This window comes from Trachemys scripta, chromosome 7, assembly GCF_013100865.1.
Source record: "Trachemys scripta elegans isolate TJP31775 chromosome 7, CAS_Tse_1.0, whole genome shotgun sequence".
Taxonomy (NCBI): Eukaryota; Metazoa; Chordata; order Testudines; family Emydidae; genus Trachemys; species Trachemys scripta.
This window is the reverse complement of record NC_048304.1, coordinates 56,025,683-56,038,667: the sequence shown is the minus strand read 5'-3', so window position 1 is coordinate 56,038,667 and position 12,985 is coordinate 56,025,683. Positions and strand designations below refer to the sequence as shown.

General features: G+C 50.3%; 1 protein-coding gene across 1 annotated transcript in view; it reads right to left on the bottom strand.

Annotated features, from left to right (window-relative positions):
* Positions 1–12,985, bottom strand: part of PAX2 (paired box 2) — a 106,405-nt gene that overhangs the window by 22,309 nt on the left and 71,111 nt on the right. Inside the window, exons 6-7 of the mRNA XM_034776607.1 lie at positions 11,856–12,031; positions 9,976–10,102 (exon numbers count right to left, since the gene is read on the bottom strand). Coding sequence (XP_034632498.1) covers positions 9,976–10,102; positions 11,856–12,031 — 303 coding nt within the window. The remainder of the gene's footprint in view (positions 1–9,975; positions 10,103–11,855; positions 12,032–12,985) is intronic.

Here is a 12,985-nt window from a genome sequence, read left to right as displayed (position 1 = left end):
TGCAAACTGGCAGGGCCAGATCCTGAGTTGCTGTAAATTGGTGAAATTCCACCAAAGTCAATGGAGCCGTAAGTCAATTCCACCAAAGTCAATTTCCATCTAATCAGGATCTGGCTCCAGAGGTCTTACGAGTCCTGCAGGTGTGACATACTGTATCTTGCACTGTGGCTGTTTCCACTCCTTCTTTGACCTTCCTTTTGCAAGAACGTTATGAAAATCATGCTCAAGCTAAAAATCATCCTGTATTTAAAATTCTCTCCCCCTTCCCCTGTGTTGCTAACATTCCCTTGGTTATAACAATGGAAAGGATGCAAAGACCCTAATCTGCTTTTCAGGGCAACTGCTCATGCTTTCTGTTTGCACTGCACTCTGAGTGGACAGCAAACCGTGTGGAGCTAGTTTCTGTTTCTGCTCCGATTCATTCACCATTTTCCAAGCCCTAGCCCGATGCTGTCCTTTGAGTTCTCAGCACTGCAGGGAATTGCTGAAATACATATGCAAAGGAACAACACCAGACCTGGTTTTTCTTGAAAGTCAAAGCTGTTGTGATTTTATTGATGTTTATATCAGGTTTTGTAATGCCCTTGCACCTTCCTTTTTAAAACTGTATTTTACAAAATCTACATTTTTGGTGTTGACAGTAGCTCTATAAATAAACAGACATGTTATCTTCACCTCCTCCCCTACTGGAAAAATCGAGGCTCTGTAGTCCTGAAATACAGTACAGCACGAATCTTCCAGTATATTGGGTGGATGCATGCATTCTGTCAGAACATGCTTAACTTTAGTCAGCTGTGTAGCCCCATTGAAGTCAAGTCTACATGGCTCTAGGAACATTTATCTGCAGGTACAACAGTTAAAACCTAGACAAAGAATGATGTGCCTGGTAAGTTTGGCAAATGCATTAGTTCAGTGAAGCCCCATTTGCTGACTCCTAGTTCATTGGGATGTTGCATGCACATGAAAATATTCACATGCTTAAAGTGAAGCACATGTTTAAGTGCTTTGCTGCACTGGGGCTTAAATGTGGCCAACTACATGAAGGTGCCTTCAAAGTATGCTCAGAAATACTGTCAGAGGAGGAGACATGTCAGTTTCCAGTATACTCCAGGGCAGGGCCAGTGCGAAACTTCCACCTTGCACCCCCCACCCAGCCCTGCGGCAGCTCCCCACGCCCCCCTCCCCCCTGCCCCCCCCCCCCGCGGCAGCTCCCCACCCCCCGGCCCGGGGATCCATGCGGCAGCTCTGACCCAGGGGAACCCCTGGGCTGCCAGCGGCGCGCTGACCCGGGAAACCCCTGGGCTGCCGGCAGTGCGTTGACCCGGGGAACACCTAGGCTGCCAGCGGCGCGCTGACCCGGGGAACCCCTGGGCTACCTGCCAGTGGCTCAGACTTCCTCTCCCTCCAAGCGCAGCAGCCGCTGTAAAAAAAAAAAAATTGGGGGCTCCACTTTTTGGCGCCCCCAAATCTTGGCGCCCTAGGCAACCACCTAGTTGGCCTAAATGGTAGCACCGGCCCTGCTCCAGAGCCATCCTAGGCATGTGCAGTCTTTCCTCTGTAGAGATATTCTTCTATTGATACTGAAGCACAATGAATTTTCCTGGAGAATCCCTCCCCAATTCTACACTGATGAGAGAAGGCCAGAGCCTTCCACACACTATCCAGCTCTCTGAAGGCATGCATTTAATGATGGCTGTTGACTGACTCTGATGTAAAATAGATTGGTGGGTCCATGTCACAGAAATCGCCATCACAGGAGGCACTCATGGGCAGCCTCTTAAATCCTAGGACTGAGGGGGAATGGAGACTACATAATCTTCTTCCCTAGAGGTGGTCCCTTGTGGTCAGGGTTGAGGCACAATTGCAAGGTCGTACCTGCACTGAGGCCAAACAGATCTAGGAATGTCAATTCACTATTATCTCTAGCACCAACTTAAACATTAATTTAAAGGTGGCATCATTTCTTGCAGGTCCAGCCACATCCAGCTTATCACACACATCTGCCTTTCATGCTCATTCAAGCCTGAGATTCACTAAGTCCTTCCTCTTCAAAATCCTTGTCTATTCCCTCCCCTGTGCCTTCACAATTATCCTCAATGAACCTTCCCCTGAAAGCTCGGAACCAGCTCCTCTGATTCCTGTCCTCTCCCTGCTATCGCTAAGCTGTCTGGCCAACCATCAACTTGGGCCATTTGGTCCTGGAAGTCATTGAGCGGAGTGATGCCTTTTGCTTTCCCAACTCTTCTGCTGAGATAAGGAGATAACATCTCTCCTGGTGCTGGAAAGTCAATCCTTGTCTGCAGACATGCCATGAGATCTATTACTATTGCCTGATCACAAATAGAGAAGGAGCTTACGCTACATCTTAGGTCTCCAAAGTCTAAACAGGTATCTTGGAAGGATACAGTTGCGAATCTTCACCCTCAATGCAGTTTTCCCTTTCCGCCTTAATCTATACTGGCTCTGTGCACTTGACCTAATTTGACATATTTCCATGCTGCAGTCTGTCCTTCTCACAGAAAGTATCTCCATTCTGCTGGAGGACCAGAATCATTCCCAGTAACAAGTGATCTTCTCAGGGCTTGCGGCAGCACCATGTGTATTTGTCATATGCCTCTTGGTGACAGCCATTCAGTGGAGGCACTGGGTATGCAGGAGTGAGTGTTTGGTGTAAGAAGTTCCAGCCAAGCAAGTGACCTGTAAAAGCTTGGAGACCTGTCTTTCTCTAGTCTTTACCATCTATGAAGCAAATTCCTAACTCCCAGCAGTTAACTGCAGAGGAACTACTAGGTCAGCTCACTCAATCCCTGAGCAGAATTGTTCTCTAGAGTCAGCGGTTACAGGAGATTGGAGCAAGAGGGGAATTCTCACCAACCCAAACAAGGAGCAGGGGAGGTTGCTTCAATCCCAAGCCAAGGAGAGGAGGAGGAGTGTTCTGCCTCATTTTAATCCGTGCCTATAGTATTGTCTTAAGTTCTTTGCCAGTCCACTAAAGTACTGGGGCTCTCACCATGCCATTGGAGAGACTATTTCTAACTGGAGCTCACTGTTAAACTGTTTCACTGCAACTTGCTTGAATGGCAAAGACAGTAGCTGAAGGTGTGTGCTGTAGTCAACAGACCCTCAGAGGAGGTCACCATTGCAACAGGTGGTGAATTCTATTTTCTTAAATGTGGATCATCACAAGCACATTGCAGTGCCTCCAGGAACTAGTTCAAATGCATGTGTTTTTTCTCCAGAATGGGATAGGATCCTGGTTCTCTATTACACTCATTCCATCCTTTCTCCATGAGGAAATCCTCTTTCCCTTTCCTCTGATGCACAAGGTCTTGAGGAAGGTGAGACTTTAAGGCACTTGCACATTTCTGGTAGCCTCTGCTTGGGCACATCATGGGTTAGTTCTCAGGCCTTGACGCTCTGGATGCTATTTGTTCTAAGAACAGGCCTTCTTTCTCAGGGAGAGGGAAGAGTTTTCCATGAGAGCCAGCCCCCCTGCACTTGGTGGCTTTGCTGGTGAGAACCATGATGTGAAGACTATCCTGCTTCTGTCCATATCCGCTAACCAGCTCACTACAGTATCTCGGAATCCTTGGAGATCCTTTTCCATTTCAGTTGATCGCAAAGTGTTTTAAAGTACCTGTTTGCCCCTTTGCTTGGACCATAGATTGGTCTGGACTGCAGGTGGCTGCAGTCAAGATTCATTTAGCTGATACTACACCTTTCTAGGAGCGAATTGAGGGAAACAAAATTTTCCCTTGCCTACAGACAAATATTTCTCAAAGGGCTGTCTTCAGATACAGCCTCCTGCGAAACAGAATGTTCTCAAATAAGCTTGTAAGCCAATTGTGAGTGTTCACTGCATTTTATTTTCCTCAAGATTGGCCTTCTCAAATCTTCTGATGGCTATCCTGTTGGTTACCCCTCCTTGATTGAATTGAAGGACCTCCATCCTGATACCAAGCTATTACTGAAAGCCACTTCAGAATTCCATCTCAATATTCTCTTCTGTTCTCAGGTGCATATTCCAAAAAGGGAGACTTTCCTCCATATGGTGGATGTTAAGGAGGGCCCTTAATTTTTGTTTTAGTAGGACTAGGGCCTTTTTTTAAGCCTCCTTAGTTTGTTGAAAAGTTCCACATCCCATTACGAGCACACCTGGAAACATGCGGCTTTCCTCTGTTCCCTTCTGTGTGATAACTACTTGTTAGTTTTCAAGAATGGGGATCTGTGAAGCCACTGATGACAGATGAGAACAAGCTGCTGAACTTTTTTGGGTTTACATTCCCCATCCAGGTGCACACTCATCTCTTCTCCATGCCTACTGGCTTTTAGAGCTGTTACTTCTGGGTTGGTAGTTACAAACAAGGGAGACGGGCTGTCCTTGCGCCCAAGGTGTCAACACCTCCATGCACATGCATTGAGACCCAAAACCTGGGTTAGGCTCCAACTATGCTATCAATCCCATGGATAGGGCACAACCCCATGGAGGACAATATTCTTATTGGTTGTCACCAGCAGGTAAAGAACTTTCTGTACCATTTCACTCTGGCTGCTCCTGAGTTATTATTTCTCAGACTTTTGGGATGCTGCACTCCTATAGACGAAACTGCAAGCCCTGAGCACCTCTGAAAATCAGCTCACACTGTATATATTGTTGCATTAGTGTTGCTCTTTGCTTTCCCAGTACTACATATCCTCCCCGCTCACATGTCTATGGGGGAGCATTCAGGGCCAAAATAACCAAGGGACATGGTGGATTCTCCATCACTTGAAGTCTTTAAATCAAGATGGGAACCCTTGCTAAAATAAATGCTCTAGCTCAGCCACAAGATATGGTCTGGATGCAGGGATCACTGGGAGACATTCTCTAGCCAGTGTTATGCAGGAGGTCAGACTAAATGATCAGAAATGTCCCTTTTGGCCTTGAAATCTAAAAAAATTGGCACACATGGGTGGCCCAACATTAGTCTCCTCACTTCCTAGTTAGGTAAGGGGCCCAATTTTCAGAGACGCTGAGCACCTGCAGCTCCTACTGACTTCAGTGTAAAACACCTTTAAAAATCCAGCCTCGCTCCTTCTTAGCTTCTCAGATACAGCTGCAGCTGCTTAACTTGAGGCCCCCAGGCTTGGCCTTGGTTTCTGAGAAAGCTGTTTGGTTCCCAAGGATCTGGGATTTGCCCCAAGTTTCATCTCCCGAGCACTCAGCTTGCTGTCATGAAGGAAACTGCCCCATCCCCCTACGCATGCAGAAGATGAGCTGAAGAAAATGGGGCTTCTAGCAGCTCTGATGCCATCCTCTGGCACCTGGGGGACAGCAGCAGCACACTACACAACTGCACTTCTCTAGCCCACTGGCATCAACTTGGGAAGGAAACGACCAGCTGATGTTCCAGAGGAAGCATAAGGGTGGCCCGTCCACTCCACTGTGAATGAATGGCGTCAGGTGGTCTCTCTTCAGGAGGTGATGGGGCAAACAGATCATCAAAGGTGTTCCGGATCACTGTTTGGAGGCTGATCCTCAGTGTTGGCCATGCTAAGCAAGGTTCTGCCTTTTGTAACCACACCACTGCAGCTGCTCTTGGAATATGCACTGTGATATTGCTCTTGGCAGATTCTTCCATTCATGGTGGGGAGGCCCCTGCCTTCTTTGCTTCCAGTAACATCATGCAGTGTTGGTGACCACTGGCCCTGACTTTCAGCACCACACACTTCCCTTTGCTCTCAGGATTTCCCTAGAGCACTCTGTGGGTCAAGGAGCCCACTGGTGAACTTGCCCTTCTCTGGGACACCAGAGGAACACAAGCCATACTCTGCAATCCCTCTGGGGTTATGGGCTGCAATATTTAACTTACACACCTCCCAATCAGATTTCACAGACAGAAAAGACACCATCAACTGCTGCCAAAGTAAAGCCAACCACCATATTATTCTTTCTGGAGACTTCAGAGAGAGCCCTTCCTTCTGGCCCCAGCTGGCTGGAGCCCCTGGAGAGCCTCTCCCCCCATCCAGCCCCCTCCTAAAATGGCCAGAGCTTGGACAATAGGCAGCACTCTACAGTCTCAGATTGTAGCGTGTCCAGTGTTCAGAGGCGTCACCCTTTCCACAAGCTGAGATGGCGCACTGCTGGGAGTCACAGGGACCCCCAACAGTACAGAAGAAAAGAGTACCATAGGTATGGGTGACCCCGAAGCCCCTTTATCTCACCTCCCAGCCTCATAAGACATGGCCCTCATCCTAGCGCTCAGTCGTGATGGTCATCCCTATGCAACACACTGGGAAACTGAAACACTGGAAGGTCACATGACTTGCCCAATGTTACACACCAAGAGTGAAATTCTGGCTCCACTGAAGTCAATGGCAAAACCCCACAGGGGCCAGAATTTCAGTCCAAGTGAGAAAGAGCCAGGAACAGAACCCAGTTCTCCTAAGTCCCTGTCCAGTGCTGCATCCACTATGCCACACTGCCTCCTCCAAGCACCCAGAACAGCCAAAGCCCTGAACTTCAGGCAGGCACCTCCAGTGTCCCTTTGCTGGAGGGGAACCTGCTTTACCACAGAGTACCCCCATGGTCCTGCCCCCACATAGCTCCTGGCCAATGGATGATCAGGAAGTGATTCACCGTTCCTCACCTTGACAGCCCCTCCAGAAAACTCTGCCTATCCCCATAACAAACACATTGTGAACCATTCATCTTTAATGGCTTATGCAAATCAGGGGGGACATCAAATCAATGAAGATCAATAACTGCAGCCGTTTAATTGCCAGCAAAAACATTTTAAGAATGAGCATTATCTGCAGCCCTTTCTCGGGTAATGGCGCCATTAATCCAAACTTTGGATCCTGGCCTAAGTGCAGAGGAATAATCCTCCACCCCTTGTTCTTCGCCCCTCCCCGCGCCTCTTGGGTTGGGTTTTATCCTCTTTTCATTTCCAGTTTCTGAGTTTCCCCGTCATTACCGCTGGCAAACAGCTCCCAATGTTAATGGTTCTGCTTTTGTTACTCTGTGCCTGATTGAAATGTCGCATACAGATTGAGATGTTAGTGCTAAGTTGCCACCTGGGAATGTCAAGCTGGGCCTGAAATGAACTTTTTCTCACTCTCAGATCCAGATGGATCAGGCGGGGATGTTCCCAAGCTGAGCTGGGAGTGTTCCATGGTGCAGGGTGGGTGGATGGATGGATGGGGGAGGCACTGAGCTCAGTTTCTGCAGCAGTTCAGGGCCTCCTTTGCAGCCCCCTCTCCTCCAACCCATTCCTGAGGGTCAGATCCAAAACGTGTGCAGAGTCTCAAGCCTACTGGGATTCTGCTCGAGTCCCACATTGAATGACGTTCTCTGGCCTGTGCTGTGCAGGAGGTCAGACTAGATCATCTGATGGTCCCTTCTAGCCTTAACAGCCATGAATCTTTGCCCCCCTCCCTCATCACAGGCCAGTAGAAGGAAGAAGAGGGGATGTGCTGTGTCTGATCCTGTCCCCAGGTCAGAGAGGTGCCTCTTGTGAGAGAGATAAGGGTGCCCTATTCCTCTGGCACTGCCCCATAGGTGAGCGAGGTGAGGTCCCCCAGATCCTGTGCTCTTTGTCAGGGAAGCACCCTCTGCTAGAGGTGTGTCCGGCCCTTGCAGCTGGGCTGTGCCCGGAGGCGCATCTCCAGCCATATATATCTGAACAGGAAGGAGGAGAGGCACAATTGTTCCACAAATTCCAGCTGTCTAAGTACCTCTGTAGTGCTTGGCGGGGTCAGCCTCGTACTTACCCCAGGTCAGGCTCTGATATCAGCCAAACCAAAACCTATCCCCCAGGAAGTCTCAGGACGCACATTGCTTGGCTCCCTCAAACCAAGCCCCTGACCTTGCCCCAGTGCCCAGTAACCCTTTGCAGGCCTCTGGCCAAATAGCCCATGTATCTGTGGGTGACTCTCACCGACGCTCCTGGATCCCACCTGGCGGTCAGAGGTCTCCAAATCCTAACATGGTGTCGTGCAAAACCTCTGTGATCAGTGACTACTCTTGGGGAAGCTGAGTGATGCTGGAGCCAGCCACGCCAGCTGCCTAGGAGCCATACCCAACTCAGCCACCGGCGACACTGACCCTGTGGGCTACTAGGCAAGGCTGCTGCAAGAAAATGTAGGAGTCTCCTACAGAGGATGAGTGAGGGCACATGGTCCCCCCGGAACTGTCCCCGACTGGCCACAGAGCATTTTCCATTTCAGGGGACTATTCCCCAAACAAATCACCTAGGCAAATGCAACCTTGGAGATTTGGGGTACTAGAGCCATCCACCCACTGGCTCAGCTGCCTCTGAAGGCTGGAGAGCAGTGCCTTGGCCCTCACAGACAGGCTATGTCCCATGGCTCACTCTTGCATCTCCTCTGAAGGATCAGCAAGAGTGTTTGGGCCCAGCCTGACATCCCAGCCAGCTGCTTCCCTAGCGAGGAAGGTGGCTCAGCTCCACCTTGCTTCCTTCATCATTACCACCAGTCCTTAGTGCCATTGTGCGGGAGGGATAGCTCAGTGGTTTGAGCATTGGCCTGCTAAACCCAGGGTTGTGAGTTCAATCCTTGAGGGGGCCACTTGGGAATCTGGGGCAAAATCAGTACTTGGTCCTGCTAGTGAAGGCAGGGGGCTGGACTTGATGACCTTTCAAGGTCCCTTCCAGTTCTAGGAGATGGGATATCTCCATTATATATATATATTGTGCTTGAGGTCATTGCATCTCCCTGTACCTCCTCTATTCCTCACTCAGTCATGGGATACCTCTTCATCCTCTGCCATTCTCAGTCTTCCTGTTTCCTGGGGAGCTGCCCCTTTCTCTTAGAGCCTCAAATGCTTCACCTATGGGAGTCAGGACCTGTGTCCCTGGCTTGTGCTATTCATAGATACCTGGGCCATTGGGATCTCCTGTATAGCACAGGCCAGAGAACTGCCCCCAAAATAATACCTAGAGCAGATCTATTAGAAAAACATCCCATCGTGACTTAAAAATGGCCAGCGATGGGAAATCCAACATGCTCCTTGGTATATCATTCCTATGATTAGTTACCCTCACTAACAAACTTTTACACCTTATTGCTAACCTGAGTTTGTCTAGCTTTATCTTCCAGCCATTGGATGGTGTTAGAACTCTCTCTGCTGGACTGAAGAGCCCTTTATCGAGTAGTTGTTCCCCATGTAGATATTTATAGACTAATCAAGCCACCCCTTAGCCATTCCTCATCTTACATTGCTACGGATCAAGACAGTCTAACTCCGGCACAAGGGTGCCACCCCCAGCACTAGCATCTTCTGAGCCATCCATGGCATGTGGATGCAACAACGAAAGAGCCTGCTGGCTCAGAAATTGTCCGTTGCTCCTTTGTGCTCTGGTCCCCCAGCTGTCTCACATTTGGTTTCATTTCCTCCCTCTGGCTTCCCACAAACACCTGATTTTAATGTGCCTGCTATGAGGGAGAGGGGAAGCTGGGAACTGAGCTATTTTGACAGATGCTGTAGGAGGCACATGTGCTGAGGGGAGGGGGAGCTTAGCCAGGATAGTTTAGCAGCACTAGCTTGCAAAGGAGAGTCCTGGCTAGCAAGTATCCCTTCCAAACGTTAGGGCCAAATACAAACCTAAACAGCTAGTTCTCCCCGAGAAGTCCAGGTGTGAGCAATGAGTCTGTTGTTCCAAACATGAAGGAGAAATCTAGGACACAGCAACACAGGCTCTCTTCTCTGTCTGCCTATCCTATCCCAATGAACAGCTGGGCAGACCTGTCCCTGCGTCACACCTGGGCACACCTGTATGTAACCCCTGGATGCCAGTGCTGTGAATTTTAACCTTGTCTTTACCTCTTATATTCCTCAGGCTCCCTTGCTCTCTCTTTCTATTCCGGTGTTAGCCACAGAGTTGCATCTTGCATCGGGAGAAAAAGCAGAAGCTAATGGTGATGACTAGGGAATAAACGAAAGGCTTAGGAGTGCCGTTTGGGCAGGCAGCTTACCGGTTACCACGGGGTACGTCTGGGGTCCTGACACGTTGGTCCCCAGGTCTGGGTTAGCAGAGGCAGATAGACTTGACTTGACTTCATCAAGACCAGGGGTCAGAGCTGGGAGGGAGTACTCATTACCCTGGGGAAGAGAGGAGAGAGACAGCTCGCTATTGATGCACCGAGAAGAAGGGAAAGCATACAGATGGGGGGAGGAAGAGGAGCGACGCCAAACCCTGCACAGATGGGAGAGGAGGAGGAAACAGAGCAGATGAAGGAAAAAGGTGATGGGGGGGCAGGGAGCTGTGGACGAGACCCTCACTTCTGCTGTGAGCAGTGGCTCCTTCCCCATCTGGGCAGCAGCAACAGAGAGGGACCAACAATGGGCATTACTTTGCTGTGGCCGAGCGCAGAATGTGGCCCATTCCCTCTGGTGTGGCCAAGCTTCCAGGCCTGTGGGCGAGGGGGAAAGTTGGTGGGTAGAAGCTCAAGGGGGATCAAGAAGGGATGTGGCAGCCTCCCTGGCAAAGGAGAGTTGGGGGCGTGGCTAACACATATGTCCCCATGGTTGGGGCAGGAGGTTGCAGTGGAAATGAGAGGGATGCCGGGGCATTTCTGCTGCAGGCAGGGCCTGTGTAGGCCGATGGCCATTGTATCTGAGCTCAGTTTGCTTGGAGATTCCCCCCACCTCTTTCCTGGCTCTTGAGAAACAAAGAAGCCTCATTCCCCACCTCTGTCATTTTGTGCATCAGGGTATGAAATTGGGGAGGGGGAGAACCACATGGCTAACAGAAGGGTGGGAGGGGGAGAGCCACTGAATCTGAAAGGGTGTCCTGTCCGAAAGGCTCTGGTAATTGCCTTTTTATTGTGGCAGCCTCCAGACCAGACGCGGAGCCAGAGAAACCAGAGGGACTACAAAAACACAGGAAAAGTTGCTCTGATTAATATTACGTTAAATTAAAACTGATTTTCTGCTCTTTCTGCTCTGTTTTTTTCCATCCGCTTTCCCAACCCACCTACCCCCCAAATGCTGTGTGCAAGTTGCCCCCTCCCTGCCCCCTCCTGTCCCTGTCCGGCCACGATTGCCTAGTCATTTCCAATTCCTTCTCGTATTGATCTTCCTGTAGAAATCAGTTTTGTAATTAGCTGCAAATTAGGCCTTCTACTGGGGGTGAGCCTGCCCCCTGATTTATCACCAGAGTAATTCGCTGTGATCGGAGAGAAATTAAAATGAACTCAATTAGGCTTTGGATTTGCTTTATGGGCCCTGCTCAGAGTTTCAGGGGGAAAAATGACTGTGTCGGTGTTTAATAGTCTAATGAAAGTAAATAAAGGTTATTCATTGTAATAAAGCCAGGGACTCGGGGATGAAGGGAGTCTACAGCCAGTTTCTCCTTCCCTTCCTTTGTTGGTTTATGGCTTGGGGCGGTTTAAAAAGACTTTTGATTTTCATTTTATTAAGACAAACAGCTTTCGGGATAAAAGGCGGAGTGTGGGGCAGGCGCTGCTGAAGCACAGAGGGGAGCTGGGTCGTGAGAGAGAAGCCCATGGAATTTGTAACAAGCTCATAGCTCCCTGGTTACTGGTACAATCTGAAGTTGCACGTTTCCTTACAATAATGTGTGCATGTGGATATTTAGAGGGGTTCATGTGCGTGTCTATGTGGAGAGGGCTGTACATGTATGTCCATGCAGAGAGGGATGCATGTGCATGCGTGTGTCCATGAAGCGGTATAGGGGTATGTGTATGTATACATAAGTGCCAAGATAGGCATACATGCAGCTGATGTGGGTCTCAAGGGTGCATGGGAGAGTGAAGGAGCTCACTTCTTGCCATGCCCCCCACGTGCCTGATTAACACCCATTTGTGCCCATGTTGCTGGGTGAGGCCCCCACCTGCTCAGATTTGATGTGCTCTGATGTTTGAAAGACATCAGGGTAAGAAGGACGTTCAAAGACTCGATCTAAAGCTTCCAGCTGTTGCTGGGTGAAAGTGTCGGCACGAAGGTGCTTCCGCAAACTGTCCACGCTGCTCTGGGAGTCTCCATTGGGAACCGAGCCCTCAGACACATCTGTGGGACACAGACAGAGAGAACAGGGAGTTAGCCCCACCCAGTCCCTGAGGAAAGGTGTTTGCTGGCTCAGATCAGCAAGTGATGCAGTGCAAGGCCCAAAGGGGCCAGGAAAGGAGCACCCCCCCACTCCGAGGGAGCTGTGCCTGTAGGGAGGGAAGGCTGAGAGGTCTTGGGGGTGAGCCCCTGTGCCCTGCCCTCACCCCTGGGTTCCAAGGGGAACATTACAGCGCTCCTCCCCAGCACACTTGAGGGCATGGAGAATGGCACTTGGCTCGGAGATGAGTTTCAGTTACGCTGATTTCCAGTGTTAAAAATTGCCATATCTCCATTGCAGAGCGTAAAATGGGAGCAAAGCGCAGAGATTAGCATTGCTAGGGGACCACCAGAGATGCAACTCATTCCAAAGCGATGGGCCTGAGGGATGGGGACATGTAACCAAATCACAGCACACCAAAAACACCTGGAATTTAGGGAGTGTTGTGGTGTGGCATCAAATCTGTGGAAGTTTGTCTGTTATAACAGCCTGTTCCATCCAAAATGAGTCTGTCTGCGTTCTAACCCCCCTTCTTGCCAGACGTGAGTCTCTCTTCATTCTAACCCCCCTCCCCACCCGCAGTGACTCCGTCCGCGTTCTAACCCCCCTTCCCGCCCGAGGCGCCTCCGTCCGCGTTCTAACCCCCCTTCCCGCCTGAGGCGCCTCCGTCCACGTTCTAACCCCCCTTCCTGCCCGAGGCGAGCCCGTCCGCGTTCTAAACCCCCTCCCCGCCCATGGCAACTCCGTCCGCATTCTAACCCTCCTTCCCACCCGAGGCGAGCCTGTCCACGTTCTAACCCCCCTTCCCGCCCAAGATGAGTCCGTCCGCGTTCTAACCCCCCTTCCCGCCCGCGGCGACTCCGTCCGCGTTCTAACCCCCCTCCCCACCCGCAGCGACTCCGTCCGCGTTCTAACCC